Source organism: Mustela putorius, unplaced genomic scaffold, assembly GCF_011764305.1.
Source record: "Mustela putorius furo isolate JIRA1106 unplaced genomic scaffold, ASM1176430v1.1 tig00003972_pilon_pilon_pilon, whole genome shotgun sequence".
Taxonomy (NCBI): Eukaryota; Metazoa; Chordata; class Mammalia; order Carnivora; family Mustelidae; genus Mustela; species Mustela putorius.
The window spans coordinates 5,258,878-5,276,010 of NW_025422115.1; the positions used below are offsets into that span (position 1 = coordinate 5,258,878).

Sequence of the window (17,133 nt, forward strand, 5' to 3'; positions counted from 1 at the left end):
CAGTTGATGGAAGTGCCATTCTTCCAGTTACTCTGCCCAAAAGCTTGGGGGTCTTCTTTGATTTTCCTTCCTCTTGCGTCCCACAGCCAACTCATCATGGAGCCTGTTAGCTGTACATTCAGAAATAGACCCGGGCTCTTGCCACTTCTCACCATTTCTATATACTGTCTCCTTGACCTAAATTGCCATTTCATCTCTCACCTGGATTCTAACAGTAGTAGTCTTCTGTCTTAACCACCTTGAGTCTGTTCTCTACAAAGTGTCTGACAGTCCGAGCCAGGTCATAACCCTGATGCAGTTATCACTACTCAGCCATCACGCTTGTGACCTGTGAGCCTGTACATGACTTGTCTTCTAGGTCAGACCTTTGAATTTCTTCTCCTACCACTCTCTGCCTTCCTGCCTCTGCTTCGGCCATATTTACCTCCTCCCTTCTTGAGCTCACCAGATTCCTGCCTCTTTGCACCTGTTTCTCCTCTATCTGGAATACTATTCTCTCGGATTTCTTCGTAGTCTTAACACCACATGTGTTATAGCTTCCATCAAAATTCTCAGTCTTAGAGCTTATTACACATATTAAGAATGTAAAGTTTGCATCTTTTTAAAAACTCTTTTAATACCTGTTGTTTCTCTCGATTTTCTTTTAGGCTGTTTTATCTCTCTACCCTTGTACGTGGTTAGTTTTGATTGCCTGCCAGATGTGGTGTATAAAGAACTGTCATATTATCTTAGGCCCCAAATTATATTATCTCCCTCTCTGCCCCCCGAGAGGACCCAAGTATGTGTGTCTTCTTATTGCTATATAATCTATTGCTTCTCAACTCCGAATTTACCTTTTTCCCTGAAACTGACTCCTGTAGAACTTTTTCCTTCATCATCTGGATTAATACAAAGTTTTTCAATAGAGGGCCAAGGAGGGACACTTCAGGGTCAGAACAGGAGGAAGGGATTTCTCTTCCTGCTTCCAGGCTGCTGTTTTCTGTGCAGCGGCTAGCAAAGGAAGACCCGGTAGCAGTGCAGCTGAAACCCACACTCTCCAGCAAATTTCTCTGCTCCTTGGCAGACCACTTTTGCCGACCACCTGGTGATCTGTCACCCAGGGAGCTGATTCTGTGAACCAGCTCTAGCCTCCAGCATGTTTTCCAACCCCCAGCAGCAGGCCAACCTCTCCATCAAGTTTCTCTGCTACCTGATGGGCTGCTTCTGTGGACCGGCCGCAGCCTTCCTCCTGGCAGCATGTTCCTTCCCCATGGCACTGTGCATTCCCATGGCGGCCATCCCATGCCCCCAAATAGTTAGGGGACTATTGGGTAGGGGACACTTTCCAAATAACTTTCTTACTCCTGCACCCTATATTCTAGAGGCTTCCTTCCCCTTAACAATTCTTAAAATTTTCCCTCTTCCTGATGGATGCAATGACCTTCTGTCCGTTCACAGGCTCTTTTCAGTTGCTGACAGTTTCAAATCCATTTCAGAAATTGAGATGATTTGAAGTTAGGCTTCAGTCCTTGAGATGCCCTTGACCTTCAGTTCCTGCTTACTCCAGGAGCCCTTTGTGTGGATGATTTATCAGACCTGTATCTGCCTTAATGGGCTCTGGACATCGATTTTTGTCCCTGTAGCTCCCTTTAGACTGTTAAATGCTGCTCTGCTTCCAAGCAGTCTTTTCAGTAATTGACAAACACCCTTAGGAAAGAAGTAGCCCCAAATGCCGGCTTGTTCCTCAGGTTCTGTCTTGTCTTGATCTTGGCTCTCTATAATTTTTCCTGAATGCTTTCTGAGGCAATAAAGCAGATATTTGATCCAGCTTTTGATAATGTCTTCTGTTGGTTACTGTTACCTGGCTTGCCATCACAAGAAGTGAAACTTCTTTATAAATCTGTTCATCTCTTTCATCTCTTACTAGTTTCTTTTTATTCTTTTTTTTTTTAAGATTATTTATTTGAGAGAGAGAGAGGGGAGAATGGACAGAGGGGGGAGAGAATCTCAAGTAGATTAAGCCCAATGCGGGGCTCTATCTCATGACCCTGAGATCATAACCTGAGCTGCAACCAAGAGCTGGGCATTTAACCGACACAGTTGCCCCAGCTTCTCTTTTATTCTAATATTGTGTATTTTAATTTCTCTCTTATTCCTTTAATCAGTACATGCCAGGCACATTTATTTGGAAGAACCAGATTTGGGGTTATTTTTACTTTCTATTCTCTGTTTCCTTTTCATCAGTTTCAGCTCTTAGGTTTTTCAATATCCTATTCATACTTTGTATTTATTTTGCTTTGCTTTTGTGTGTGTGTGTGTGTGCGCGCATGCATGCATCCTATATTTATATATATATGTATATATATATTTATATATACCACGCAAACACATACACACACACCCCTCTGAAACCATCAGTATAATTAAGAAAATAAATATATTCATCACTCACAAAGTTTTTTCATGCCCCTTGCTAATTGTTACTTCTATCCCCATCCTGTTTCCAGACAACCACTGATCTACGTACATTAATTTGTATTTTCTAGAGTTTTATATGAATGCAGTCAAACAATGTATTCTCTGTTTTTGTCTGGCTTCTTTCACTCAGCCTAAAGATTTGGAGATTTATTGATGATGTAGTGTGTATCAGTAGTTCATTCCTTTTTAATCACCATGTAGAGTACCATTCTACAGATATACCACAGATTACTTCCATTCAGTTCTTATGGTCATTTGTTTTGGTTCTAGTTTTTTACTTTATTACAAGTAAAGCTGCTATGGACATATGTAGACTGTCCTTTAATGGCCCTAGTCTTAAATTTACTTGGATAAATGTCTAGGAGTAGAGAGTCTGGATCATAAATATCCTTAATTTTTTTTGAAGATTTTATTTATTTATTTGACAGAGATCACAAGTAGGCAGAGAGGCAGGCAGAGAGAGAGGAGGAAGCAGGCTCCCTGCTAAGCAGAGAGCCCTATCCCAGGACCCTGAGATCATGACCTGAGCCGAAGAGAGGCTTAACCCACTGAGCCACCCAGGCACCCCTAAATATCCTTAATTTTTGAAGGAACTGCAGATTTTCAAAAATAACTACCATTTTACATTCCCAACTCAATATAAGAGATTTTCACTTCTTCCCTATTTTTGCCACTTTGGGAATAGTCAGTCTTAAATTTTATCCATTCTGATTGTTCTGCAGTAGTATTTCATTGTGTTTTTAAGTCGCATCTCTCTAGTGAATAAGAATGCACATCTTTGCTTGTCTTATTTGCTGTCCATATATCTGCTTGAGGGGGTATAGCTCAGTGGTAGAGCATTTAACTGCATATATCTGCTTTGACATAATGTCTGTGTAAGTCTTTCCCCCATTTTTTTCTTGAGTATTTTTGTTCTTACAGAGTTTTGAAAGTTTTTTATAGATTCTGGATACAAGTCTTATCTCTTATATACTTTGCACATATTTTCTCCCAGTCCATGGCTTGTCTTTTCATTGTCTTAATGGGGCCTTTTAAAGAGCAGACATTTTTTATTTTGATAAAGCCCATTTTATCAATTTGTGCCTTTATGGATCTTTGCTTTTGGTGTAACCCAAATCACAAAGGTTTTTTTGTGGGTTGTCTTCTAGAATTTTTAAGGTTTCGGTTTCCATTTTGACCTATGATTCATTTTGAGTTAATCTTTGTATATGGTACAGGTATGGCTGAAATTCATTTTCTTTTTCTTTTTTTTTTTTGCATATGAATATACCACTGTTCCAGCTCCATCTATTAAAAATACTATCCGTTCTCCATTGTACTGCCTTTATATTCCCGTTGAAAATTAGTTGTCCTTATAATGCGTGGGTCTATTTCCAGAAACTCTCTTTGCTCCATTGATCTATTGGTCCATTTTGACACCAATACCACATTGTTTGGATGACCATAATTTTACTGTAAATCTTAAAATTTGATAGTGTTAGTCCTCCAAATTTTTTTTTAACTTTAAAAAATAATTGAATGCAATTATTCAGCATTTCCACATAAATTTTAGAATCAGAGTTTCAATTTTTATTTTTTTAAACTGCTGTGGTTCTGATTGTGTTGAATCTATAGATGAATTTGAGGAGAATTAATAACAGTTTTGAGCCTTTCAATCCTTGATTACAATACATATCTTCATTTCTCAGCAGTATTTTGTAGTTTTCACTGAACAGGTCCTGGGCATCTTTTGTCAGATTTATCTCTAATTATTTCATATTTCTCATGCTATTGTATATGTCGTTTAAATTTTTTTTCAATTTCCAATAAGTATGGCTACCATATAGAAGTACAAATAATTTTGTATATTTACCTTGTGTGGTCCAGACTTGCTAAACTCACTTAATAATTCCAGTAGTTTTTTGTTGTTCTTGTTTTGTTTTGTTTTGCTTTTTGTTTTTGTTTTTGTTTTTGTTTTGTTTTGTTCTGTTCTGTAGATTCTATTGCACTTTCTGGGTACACAGTAATGCCTTTTGGGGGATAAAGGCAGTTTTACTTCTTCCTTACAAATCTGCTTGCCTTTTATTTATTTTTCATGCTTTATTACCCTGGCTATACAATGGCTATCTGTACAATGTTAAATAGAAGTAGTGAGAGCAGACATGTTTATCATGCTGAACTTGCTGGGAAAACAGTCTTTCACCAAGTATAATATTAACTGTTGTTTTGTCATAGATAGCTTTTATCAGATGAATAATTTCCCTTCTATTCCTAATTTGCTAAGGTTTTTTTTTTTTTTTTGAATGGGTGTTGAATTTGGTTAGACAACTTTTCTATATCTGTTGAAATTATTATATGGTTTTTCTTTTTTTAAATTTTAGTATAGTGAATTACATGGATTTTTCTAATGTTAATGCAGTCTTAATTGGTAAAATAAACCTCATTTGGTCATACATTGTTGAATTCAATTTGCTTAACTCTTGTTTGAATTTCTTCCAGCTGTGTTCAAGAGTGATGCTGGGGTTTTCAGGCTTTTTTCCCCTAAAAATGTTTTTGTCTGTTTTTTTTTTTTTTTTTTTTTTTTTTTAATCAGGAGAATGCTAGTTTCATAGATTCAGTTGAGAAGTTTTCCAACCTTTTAACTACACATTCAACTTCTTTAATAAATATAGGGCTGTTAATCTTACCTCTTTCTTGAATGAGCTTTGGTAATTTTTGTCTTTCAAGGACTTTATATTGGCATAAAATTGCTTATTGCCCTTTTATTATCTGTAGAAACCAGGCAATGTCTCCATTCTCATTCCTGATATTGATCATTTGTGTCTTCTCTCTGATTATTCTGTTTAGAAATTCATCAATTTTATTGATCCTTTCAAAGTTCCACCTTTTAATTTATTTTTCTATGTCATTAATTTTTTAAAATTCCTTATTTAAATTCAATTTTGTTAACATATATTATATTCTTAGTTTCAGGGGTAGAATTTAGTGATTCATCAGTTGCATAAAACATCCAGTGCTTCTTATATCAAGTGCCCTCCTTAATACCCATCACCCAGTTACCCCATCCCTCCACCCTCCCCCCTCCAGCGACCCTCAGTTTGTTTCCAATAGTTAAGAGTCTCTTATGGTTTGCCTCCCTCTCTGTTTTTATCTTATTTTATTTTTCCTTCCCTTTTCCTATGTTTATCTGTTTTGTTTCTTAAACTCCACATATGAGTAAAATTATGTGGTATTTGACTTTCTCTAACTTATTTCACTTAGCATAATACCCTCTGGTTCCAAACCACCTTGTTACAAATGTAAGATTTTATTCTTTCTGATGGTAAGTGGTATTCCGTTGTGTATATGTACCTCATCTTCTTTATCCATTCTTCTGTTGTTGGACATCTGGGCTCTTTCCATATGCTGACTATTATGACCATTGCTGCTATAAATATTGGGGTACATGTGCCCCTTCAAATCACTATATTTGTATCCTTTGGATAAAGACCTAGTAGGGTCATTGATTTTCTTGGTGTTCTTTATTGCTTTTCTTCTATTAAGTCTTAATTTGCTCTTTTATTTCCAATTGCTTTAGGTGACAGCTCTGTGTGTCATATGTCTTTGTACTAGGCAATAATTATAAAATTATTATTATTATAATGACGTTTACTGCCAGTCCTAACATCTCTCAGTTCTTGGTTGATTTTACTTGCATGATTTTTTCTCATTACAGGTCATGTTTTCCTGCTTATTGGAAAGCCTGATAATTTTTTACTTGATGCTGGACAGTGTGAATTTTACCACGTTGCGTGCTGGATCTTTTTGCATTCATACAGCTATTCTTGATGTATGTTCTGGAACACAATTAAGTTCATTGGAAACTGTTTTATCTTTTCAGATAGGGCTTTTAGGATTTGTTAAATGGGAATAGAATCGTCTTCAATCCAGTGCTAATTATTCCTGACCACTGAGATAACACCCTTCCATGTACTCTATCTAATGCATCATGAACTGTGAGGTTCAAGTCTGACTGATAAGAGCAGGCAGTCTATTCAACTCTGCATGAAGAAGATAACCTTTCTTTCATCTTTTCAGCTGGTTCTTTCTCCAGTGCCAGTTTCCTCACATGCCTCTGCTGATCAGTACTCATCTGAGTCCTCAAGGGGGACCCTCTGCAGATCTGCAGAGTTCTCTTGTGCATCTCTCTCCTCTGAGGCTTTCTCTCCTGCAACCTCTAGCTGCTTTGGACTCCCTGAGCTCTTAGTTCCTTGTCCTCAATTTAAAATGCCTGCCATCCCGTAATGAAGTTCCCCTTCCCTGATTGAGCTGTTCCCTTCATTCGGGTCTCAGCTCAGATGTCACCTCCTCAGGAAGACCGACTCAGATTAATACAGCTCTCGCTCCCCTCTTGCTCTGTTTTATTATAGATTTTACCTTTTCATCATCTGTCTCTAAGCACAGTTCTGATCTTACATATGCGCCCAACAGGATTGTATGCTCATAGGTATCCAATAATATACACAAAAATGTTCATAATGTCACCACCCTGGAAACAGTCCAGATGTTTATCAGTTACTACACAGCGATGAAAATTAATAAACTGCAGTGCGTGCAGCAACACGGATGATTCCCAGAAATGTGATGTTGACAAAAGGCACCAGATGCAGACTATGTCATGCTGTTGAAAAAGGCAGATCCGTACTAGAATTTTCGAATTTGAAATCGTGGTTCCCTTTTGGATGTGGGTTTGACTCAGGTGGGCATCCCAGAGTAGCCTTCTGAGGTTCTTTCTTTTGAGCCAGATGGAGAAATTGGTTGAGGGAAGTCAGTTGAGTCAGATAGTGTCTCCTCTGTAAAAACCTCCCTAATCCCTGGGATGGTCAGCCACTGTCTCTTCTCTGACCCAACCTTAGAACAATTACATTGTAATTATTACATTTTCAAGGGAAGGAGTCTTTTTTTTTTTTTTTTTTTGTTGTTGTTTTACTTTGTCTTTAACTGGCTGGTGTAGAGCTGATCTCTGAAGACATTTTCTGGTGGAAGGAATGAGCAGATGAAGCCACACAAACGAGCCATGGGCTTCTGCAGCTCAAGCCTGTGTCCTCTCCCTCATTGCCTATTTCTAGTGAAGGGCAGAGAGATTACCTCACGGTGTATCTCTCCAGACACACCAGAGGTCTGAGACTGATGGTAGGATGGGGTCGGACCCCTTAGTTTGGGGCTTTGCTGTGAATCTTCTCCCCACAAGTTTATGGAAGAATCCAATAAAGTTATCTATTTTTTTTAAAGATTTTATTTATTTATTTGACAGAGATCACAAGTAGGCAGAGAGGCAGGCAGAGAGAGAGGAGGAAGCAGGCTCCCTGCTGAGCAGAGAGCCCGACGTGGGGCTCGATTCCAGGACCCTGGGATCGTGACCTGAGCTGAAGGCAGAGGCTTTAACCCACTGAGCCACTCAGGCGCCCCCAATAAAGTTATCTTATACCATTAAAAATCAATGTGCTTCATGGGGTTTCTTCCTCTGCCACAAAAATTCAGTTAAACCAAAGTGCTGTAACTTAACAGAGTACTCTTTTCTCCTTTTCATTTTGAAAATTTCAATAAGCATGAATTTGGAAAGGATAATAAAATGAGGATAAAGGGCGCTTCCAGAGCAAACTGTGTAGATCTTATGAAGGAAAGTTCCTTCAGAGTTTGTCCTTACTGAAAGGAACTGGCCCTCAGCAATGTGATAGCTGAGTTCCAACTGATGAGTTTACATTTCTGTGCCAGGCTTTATTAAGGAACCCAGGCTAGCATCTGTTCACTCTGAAAAGAATTCTGGCAATTCAGCAGTGTCTTAAAATTTTAAATGTATATTTTGATTAACACATTTTTATTGGCACATATATTCTTTCCCTCTTTTGCTAATACTACTGCGAATGTGTCTGTCTGCAGCTGTGGTGCTCCCATTCAAGTTTCCGAGGTGAAGCTGCTTTCTTTCTCATCGGGGCAGCTCACTGTGTTCCTCCCTGCCGAGGTGAAGGCCATAGGGACAGAGAATGATCACGTCCTGCCTCTGCAAGAGTTGGCCATGAGGAGTCTCCATCACACCTACCACAGTTTTCTTAAAGGTACACGGGACTTTCTCTCTTTCTGCCTCTTACTGGGTGACCTTAGAGGTTGTGCTCCGTGCTCCCTGTTGGGGTGTCCATGTTTTTTATTGTGCTAAAATACACATAACATAAAATTTACCATTTTAACCCGTTTTAAATTCTCTGTTCAGTGACATTAAGCACACTCACATTGTTATGCAGTGGAACTTGTTTTTTTCCCATTTAAAAAAAATGGTTTTAATATTTTATCAACACTGATCCCTTCGGCATCCCCTATGGACACAGAGGAGCTTTCACCACAGTGTGGTCTCCAGTCGTAAAGGACCGAGGTTAAAAGTTAAACCTTGTGGTTTAGGGAAGGAAATTGGTGTTTGGTCACATATCTAGTGGAAGTGAGAAGGCTGGCAGAGGCACTTTCTTGAGCAGGGAAAAAAAAATGCCAAAGTCTTATCCTTAAAGCAGAATTGGGACAAGTTTCCGCCATGCAGGCTCCTCACATCTGAGAAATTACATACCTAGAGGGAGGAAATACCAGGGGTCTGGGGCAGTATTTCCACAGCGTAGTAACTCTTGGTTCGGAGAGGATTCGGCCGTATGTAGATTTCATGGGTGTTGTGCTGTGGATCTCCGAGATGCTTTAAGAGAGCAGTAGGCAATTTTAATAAGATACATTCCAAATGTTTGAAAAACTGCTAAATGTTTAGTCTTTGCTTTAAAAAAAAAAATAAATATCCATTCAAAAACATCTCCTATTAACCTTCTAGAAATGTCCAACACAAAGTTATTTTTTAATACTAAAAAGAAAACTGTAATTATTCATCTCTGGGTAAATTCCATTTTTATAAATGGTTATTGATAAAGTCCAGACAGATGTAAAGGATGATGAGATCATTTGTATTTCCTTCCCAGAGATGAGTCAGTAATTTTTAGGTTTCAGCTCATTGTGACCATTTTCCTCTCTGTCTTCTGGATGTTGACCATCTGTGGCAATCCCGTGGACACTTGTGCTCAAGATTGCCTGGGCCACTGGGATGTTTTGCTTTAAATGTTTCTTTCATACAGCTCAGGCCTGATGGACAAGGAGGCAGCCTCTCTATCAATTTAGATAGTTCACGGGAGTGAAACAAGGAAAAGCTTGGTTTCCTTATTTTTCTTTCACTTTGATTTCTTTGTTTCCCATTTTCATTCTTTTCAGTAAATATAACTTAGCTTGAGTAATGCTCAATGCCCAATCGATTTAGGAAGAATTTAAGGAAAGTCAATGTTAGTCTTCGGTGCAGTCCTTTTTTATTCTCCGTCTCCCATAGGAAGTTGTACAAACCTTCTCTGGGTAAATTAATGCCTTTTTAAAATTTTTTTTCTTAAAGAATATTGGGTCTTATTCTTTTCTTGCTTCTACCTCAGGATAGCTTCTGTTTGCTCTTAAAAGAGTAGATTTGGGTTTTTCTCTTAGTATCAAAAAAGTAATTCAGTGCCTATCACGTAACAGTATTTTCACCATGCAATACTTTTTAACTAACTGAATTGACTTAGCAACAAAGAAACATATTTTAAGCCTAGTTTAAGGAAATCTGATTTTTTTTTAATTCATGCCTGATTTCTTTTCTCTTGTGTTCCAGATTTGAACTTTCTGTCTCCAATCTCATTACCCAGAAGTCTCCTGGAGCTGCTGCACTGCCCCCTGGGACACTGTCACCGGTGTAGTGAGCCCATGTTTACGATTGTCTACCCCAAGCTCTTTCCCTTGAGAGAGACGCCGATGGCAGGGCTGCACCAGGGGTAATCATGCCTAAGTGGGCACCAGGGCTTACACCTGGGCGAGGGGTGGAGACCGTGCATGAAAGCATTGTTAAGTCACCAGCTGTCAAGGTGCGTATGGTGCTTCCTGAGATACAGCTGAACGACACAAAAGCACATGTTCAGCATCACGAGAAAACTGGACTTCCCTTTATTACATTCTTGATCATATACAGAACAGTTTTATTGTATATATGATTTAGAATAGCTCATTCTTTGTAAGGAGTGCTTTCCTGCTTTTCCCTTGTTCACAATAGGCTTCGGGCAATAAGGAATGTAAGAACAAAATGTTTGTTGTATAATGGGACCAGCCCGGCCCTTCTCTTTAATTGGTGTGGCTAACAGAAAGTGCATGGTGAACAGCGTGCCTGCGTGTGTGTGTGTGTGTGTGTTTCTGTTTTGAATTTCTAACACTTCCAAATACCATTCTCTTGCCACTCTCTGTTTCTTGGCACAGTGCCTTGAATTTGCTAAGAATGTTCACCAAGTAAAAACCCCTGTACTGGTAGTTTAAAAAAAGAAAACCAGACAATTAAAATTAGGACATCAAATGAAAAATCCCCCATTAGCGCAACCTCAGCATATAGATAGTCTAAATTTAGGATTTTCTAAGTTTACATTTTTTTAAAGTTAAAAAAAAAACACTGTAACATCTCACTTATCTCTCAGATGGTATTTTGGGTTAGTAACTTTTTCAGATAACTCGTTACCCCTATTGAGTGCCAAGAAGCATTTCCTTTGTAAGCATTTTTATAGAATGAGGAGGGAGCCTGGGTGGGGTGCTGAACCTCTCCGAGCCTCAGAACAGGGATAGGACAGCCGGCTGGGGGGGCACCCTGAGGATTAGCAGATGGTGAAGGTCAAACCTGGACATATAATGGGTGTTCAACAAACAGTAGCTCCCCTCTACTATCTGTCTACCCCACTCCCTTGCAAAACTGCATTTCTCTTCTTCCTACCCTGAATAATCCCATTCTGTTAGACGTTTCGGTTCCTGTCTCCCCTCTTTGTATTTTTAATGTTTCCTGCTTCGTTGTGCCTGCCCACAAGAAGCCTTCTTCCAAACCTTTCTAAGTTTGCTCCTTCCAGTCCGAGGTGATCACATCAACAAATGTAGTGAAATGTCATTTAGAATAGTTAAAAGCACTGAGTCAGTGTCTGAGTGTATTACTCCGTGGATAAAATAAATAGACGAAATCGGCACGGTGCCTGGCAGTCAGGTGCACAGGCCCTGACTTGCCCTCCTCCGCTGGGAGCCCTTGGGCCAGGCACTTAACATCTCTGGGCTTCAGCCTCTCATTGATGAAGTGACCGTTATAATAATATCTATGGTCACTGTGAGGGTAAATGAGATCATTCTCATTGGAAGGAGCCCAGGCATATAATAATACTATGTAAACATTAACTACTTTAATCTAGTCTTCTTTAGCTCAGAGACTTTTAAAAAATCTCTTGTGTGTATGTGTTTTTAGCAAATGCTCTTCATATCAGTAAGATACCATCATAAGATAATCTTACCTAATTCATTAAACTTAGTAAAACCCTTAGGCATTATTGTATAATTCTCTATAGAAGACATTTTTTTACTGAAAATATGAAAATGAAGACACTTCCGTAAGGTCAGGATACTCTGTCAGTAGCTGCTAAAATTCTGAATACCTATTCAAAAAGATAGACTCTCTTTTTTTTTCATGGTAATTAATTTGTGAAAATAAAGTAGATCCTTCAAATGAAGTCATTTTTTTGTGTTATCTTTATATAAGATTTGGGGAATGTATTCAGTATTTGAATATTTTATGTACTGTTACTTATTTCTCTGCTGCAACCTAGAAATTCAGTGCAAATAATCTTGTATTGTTTCAGAATGTAAATATAATAGTCTTAGCATAATAAAATGAATATATCCAGTACATAGGACTTAGGCAATGCCCGTTTGTTGAGCAAAGCCAGCGGTGCCTGTGTTTATAGCAAAGATGAAATGCCAAGATATAAACATGGCTTTCTGTGGTGAGTTAATGCTAGGGTTGAAATTGAGAGTCTGTGGCTTTCATTTGGTCCACCAGACTTTGTTCCTTCCCATGTTGCTATGGAGATTGTATTAAAAGCATTGACATCAGTTTCTATCATAGTCTTTAAAGTACTTTCTTTTGTAACTGAAAACCAAATACTTGAATTCAGTAGCTTACTGCTGAAAATAAAATCAATATTTTTGATATCATAAACTCTAAAAGGTCTTGATAATAATATTTTTAAGTTTTATAATATATTCAGTTTAGTTCTCATTGCTTGTCATAAAATAATGCATTGTATCAGCCAATATCGAAATTAATGTAGACATCTGGCATTATTTTAAAAGAACATATTGGATATTCTTCTAAAATACCAAGTCCCACACAAGTGTTAGTTTCAACCTAAATTTAATACAGAATTCAGTAAAAAGAAATTATAGTATTTTGCCTAAACAATGGACACCCAAACCTTCAAATATCCATAGCAGAGAAGAACGACTAGTATATTCGTGACTTTGAATCCTTATAAGCATAGCAAGTGTTCATTCCCCAAACTTATGTTCATTTATTAAAATGGAGAACATCAAAATAGAGGGGTATTTATTATTATAACAACATGTCTGGCTTTCCCCCACACAATCATGATTTACACAAGTTCTATATTTCCCATTAGGAAATCAGGTTAGTCAAGCTTTTCAGAGGTGCGTATTCATTGGCTAAGAGTGCTGCAACAAAATGCCACAAAACTGGGTGACTTAAATAAGAGGCTATCTATTGCCGCACAGTTGTGGAGGCGAGACGTCTAAAATCAGCATGTTGGCAGGGCCAGTCCCTTCTGAGGGCTGTTGAGGGAAGGGTCTGTTCCAGGCCTCTCTCCTTGGCTTGGAGATGGCTGTCTTCTCCCTGTGCCTTCACATCATCCTCTCTCTGCGTATGTCTCTGTGTCTACACCTCTCTCCTTGCTGAGGACACCAGTAGGCTGGGCCCTTACTGACTCCTCCTCACTTAACTAATTACACCTGCAATGATCCTGATCCCAGATAATTGTCACCGTGTTACTCTGCTCAGGCTACCATAACAAAATACCATACCTCGGTGGCTTAACCAACAGAAGTTCATTCCTCGCAGTTCTGAGGCTGGAAGTCTAGAGTCAGGATGCACATGGAGAGAGCTTTCTTCTTGGTTTGCAAATGGCGCTTTTTTGCTGCCTCGTGTGGCAGAGCGGAGCACATGGGCACAAGCTCTCTGGTGTCTCTTTTATGAGGGCCCTATCCTCATGACCTCATCTAAACCTAATTATCTTCAGAAAGCCAAATACCGTCCAGTACTCCAAATACGTATCATCGCACTGGAGGTTAGGGCTTTAACATACGAATTTGGGAGGATACAGTTCAACCCGTAACATTCTGGTCCGAAAGTTCATGTCCTTCTTGCATGCAAAATAAATTCATCCCATTCCAACACCCCCCCAAATCCTAATGCATTCCAACATCAACTCGTTTAAGTTCAAAAATCTCATCTTAAATATCTAAATCAGGTATGGGTAAAACTTGGGTATAATTCATCCCAAGGCAGGACTCCTCCAGTTATGAACCAAGGTATCTGCTCCAATATGTAATGTTTGGACAAGCGTAAGATAGACATTCCCATTGCAAAAGGGAGAACATCGGAAGGGAAAAAGAGGTAATGAGTCCCAAACAAGTCCAAAACTTAGAAGGGCAAATTCTGGTAGGTTTTAATGCTAAAGAATAACATTCTTTGCCTCAATGCTCTGTCCTTTGGGCCCACCACAGTGGTGCACCCCCCTTTGTCTTGGGTGGGAGGGGCCTGTCTTCTAAAACCAAGAAAGTCGCCTCCATCCCCAGGGTTCTTCTTCCCTTTCCCTGATAGCTCTCTTGCTCCTTTCCTGCTAGGAGAATGCCTGAAGCCTGACAGCCTTTTTCATTCTGTCGCCATCTCTCTTCCCTTCAGTCCAGGCTGTCAGCATTTTCGCTGAAATGGTTGACTGTATGAACAGTTGTCCCTTAGTGTTCTCTCCAGAGCAAGCTTTCTCATTATTTATAATATGGATAGCCTGAGAATGTTCCAGATCTTCAAATTCTGGTTCCTTTTTGCCTAACAGTTCCCTTGACTTAGCTCCCTCCTCTACCATTTTCCTGTGAGCAGCACGGAGAAACCAGGCCATGCCTTCAACCCTTTGCTTTAGAAATCTCAGCTGAACATCCAGGATCGTTGCTCACAAGTTCTGCTTTCCGTCCAGCAGAACACAGTTCCATCAAGTCCTGTGTGCTTTATAATCCCCTCACCTTTCTTCCATTTTCTAATAACACATCCCCCCCTTTTCCCAAGACCTCAGCAAATGTACCTTCAACTCAGCATTCTGGTGACGACAATGTATGTCTTCTCCAAGACGGTAGAAGCTCTGTCTATAGCCCCACTCTGTCCTTTGTGAGCCTCTTTAATGTCTGCATTTCTACCAGCAGTTTCTTCAAGGCAGTGTGGCTTTGTCTACCATGCAGCTCGTAATTCTTCCACCTTCTACCCGTCACCCAATTTCAGAGCCACTTCTAGATTTTTAAGTATTTGTTATAGCAGCTTTTCACTTCCCAGTAGTTATATCTGTATTAGTTAAGGATTGTCCAGAAAAATGGAGTCTCTATCTGTATATGTATATATAGAGATTAATTGGTGTTAAGGAATTGACTCACACAGTGGTGGTGGCTGGCAAATCCAAAACTGTAAGACAGACTGACAGGCTGGAAATTCAACAGTTGATGTGGTCTTGAGTCTGAATTCTGCAGGGCATAGGCTTGAAACTCAAGCAGGTCACTGTCTTTTTTTTTTTTTTTTAAGATTTTATTTATTTGACAGACAGAGATCACAAGTAGGCAGAGAGAGAGAGAGCAGGCTTCTTGCTGAGCAGAAGAGCCCGATGTGGGGCTCGATCCCAGGACCCTGAGATCATGACCTGAGCTGAAGGCAGAGGCTTAACCCACTGAGCCACCCAGGTGCCCCAAGCAAATCACTGTCTTAAAGAAAAGTCTTTCTACCTTTTTGCTTTGTCCTTCAGGTCATCAACTGATTAGACGAGGCCCACCCAAATCATGGAGTGGAATCTGCTTTATTCAAAGTCTACTGATTTAAATGTTAATTACATCTTAAAAGTATTTGCACAGCAGCATCTCGATTGGTGTTTGACCAAACAGCTGAGCACCATGGCCCAGTCAAGATGACAACTAAAATTAATCATCATAGACCTTCCAAGGGTTTCATTTAAATCACTAGAATGTTTTGGGACAGGAGCTACAAATGGCCCAGAATCCCAGTGGTTCTTCCCATATCATTGGGGGAAGGTTTAGCTGTAACAGATACTGAAGTGGACACTTAGGTATTGGTGCCATAACATCTCTGTTTTTGTGCCGTGAGGCCATAGGCTGGAGTGGGAAGAACTTCCTGGCCTTAGGGTCAGGAAATCCAGCTTGGAAGCTGAGCTCAGTTACTTCTCTAGAGGATAGGTCTGTTATTAGACGGAATCAGGAAAAATAAAAATAAAATTTAAAAATTTAAAAACAAGATCAAATCATAGCAATCATGTACCTTGGCACTTACATGTGGTTCAAACTAACATCCTCTCCATTTACAGCGGGTGGGGAGAGGTGAGACTGAGGTGCAGGAATATCAGAACCTGGGCCAAGGTTTCATAGCAGAGCTGGAATTTGAACCCTAGTAGTCTTGCTTCCTATCTGTGTTTCCGACGCTAGGCTACAGTTAGTTACTAATAGAATCACCATATAGCATGAAGAAATGTTGAAGAAGTACTCAAATACAAAAGGAAGATATGTTCTAGTAATCTGAACAAGATAATTTTGAAATGTGTGTGTGTGTGTGTGTGTGTGTGTGCACGCGTGCGCGCGAGCACTAAGAGGTCCAGCAGAATATATGTATCTAACTCTTTACTCTGGTTGTTCTGGGAGGGAAGGTTATAGGGTAGTTGGGAGGGACTTTAATTTTCAATTCCATATACTATAGAGTCACTTGAATATTGCCAGAGAATATTTTACAAATGCACCAAACCAACGATTTGAAATATATATATAGAGAGAGGAATTTTACTTAATCCTTTGCTTAAAACTTTATACGGATTAAAAAAGAAAAGGTTCTCTAGCAAAAATGTTTCAGTTTAGTTAAAAATATTTTTAGGGGCGCCTGGGTGGCTTAGTCAGTTAAGCGTCTGACTCTTGATTTTGGCTCAAGTTATGATCTCAGGGTTGTATGATTAAGCCCCACATCAGTCTCCCATGGGGCATGGAGCATGCTTAAGATTCTCTCTCTCCCTCTCTTTAAAAAAAAAAAAAAAAAAACAGGAAAAAAAAGTTTGTAAACAGGTTGCATACTGTAACCCAGTGTTTGTCAAATACGGGTATGAATGAATATACACTATATATAGTAAAAACTGCTTTCAACGTAACAGTGGTTTCATTTGAGTAGATTCACATTTTTACAACAAACTATTATTGCTTTAGAAATTAAAAATATGTTTAATTATTAAAACATGAGTAAGATCGATGGTTTCTTTTTTATTTTTTTGGGGGGGGAGAAGGGAGACAAAGTGTATCTATTTAATTCATACATTGTCATAGAAAATACAATTCTGCAAAAGGAACCTATTTCAAATGGAAGCACTCCCACTAGAAAAGACCATTGGTAATATTTTAGGCTAAAGTAGAATCTCTCTAAGTTGACCTCTTAGCTAAGGATCCGTTGAATCAGATCATTGACACTCTATTTCCTTGTGTTTTTTAAATTGTGGTAAG

The 17,133-nt window shown here is 39.1% G+C and overlaps 1 protein-coding gene across 4 annotated transcripts in view; it reads left to right on the plus strand.

Moving 5' to 3' along the window:
• LRRC28 (leucine rich repeat containing 28) overlaps positions 1 to 17,133 on the plus strand; it is a 157,470-nt gene that overhangs the window by 125,291 nt on the left and 15,046 nt on the right. For all 4 annotated transcript variants that reach the window (XM_004759820.3, XM_004759821.3, XM_013060096.2 and 1 more), the window contains 2 exons: positions 8,356 to 8,531; positions 10,133 to 10,292. In XM_004759820.3, the coding sequence (XP_004759877.1) occupies positions 8,356 to 8,531; positions 10,133 to 10,292 (336 nt within the window). The remainder of the gene's footprint in view (positions 1 to 8,355; positions 8,532 to 10,132; positions 10,293 to 17,133) is intronic.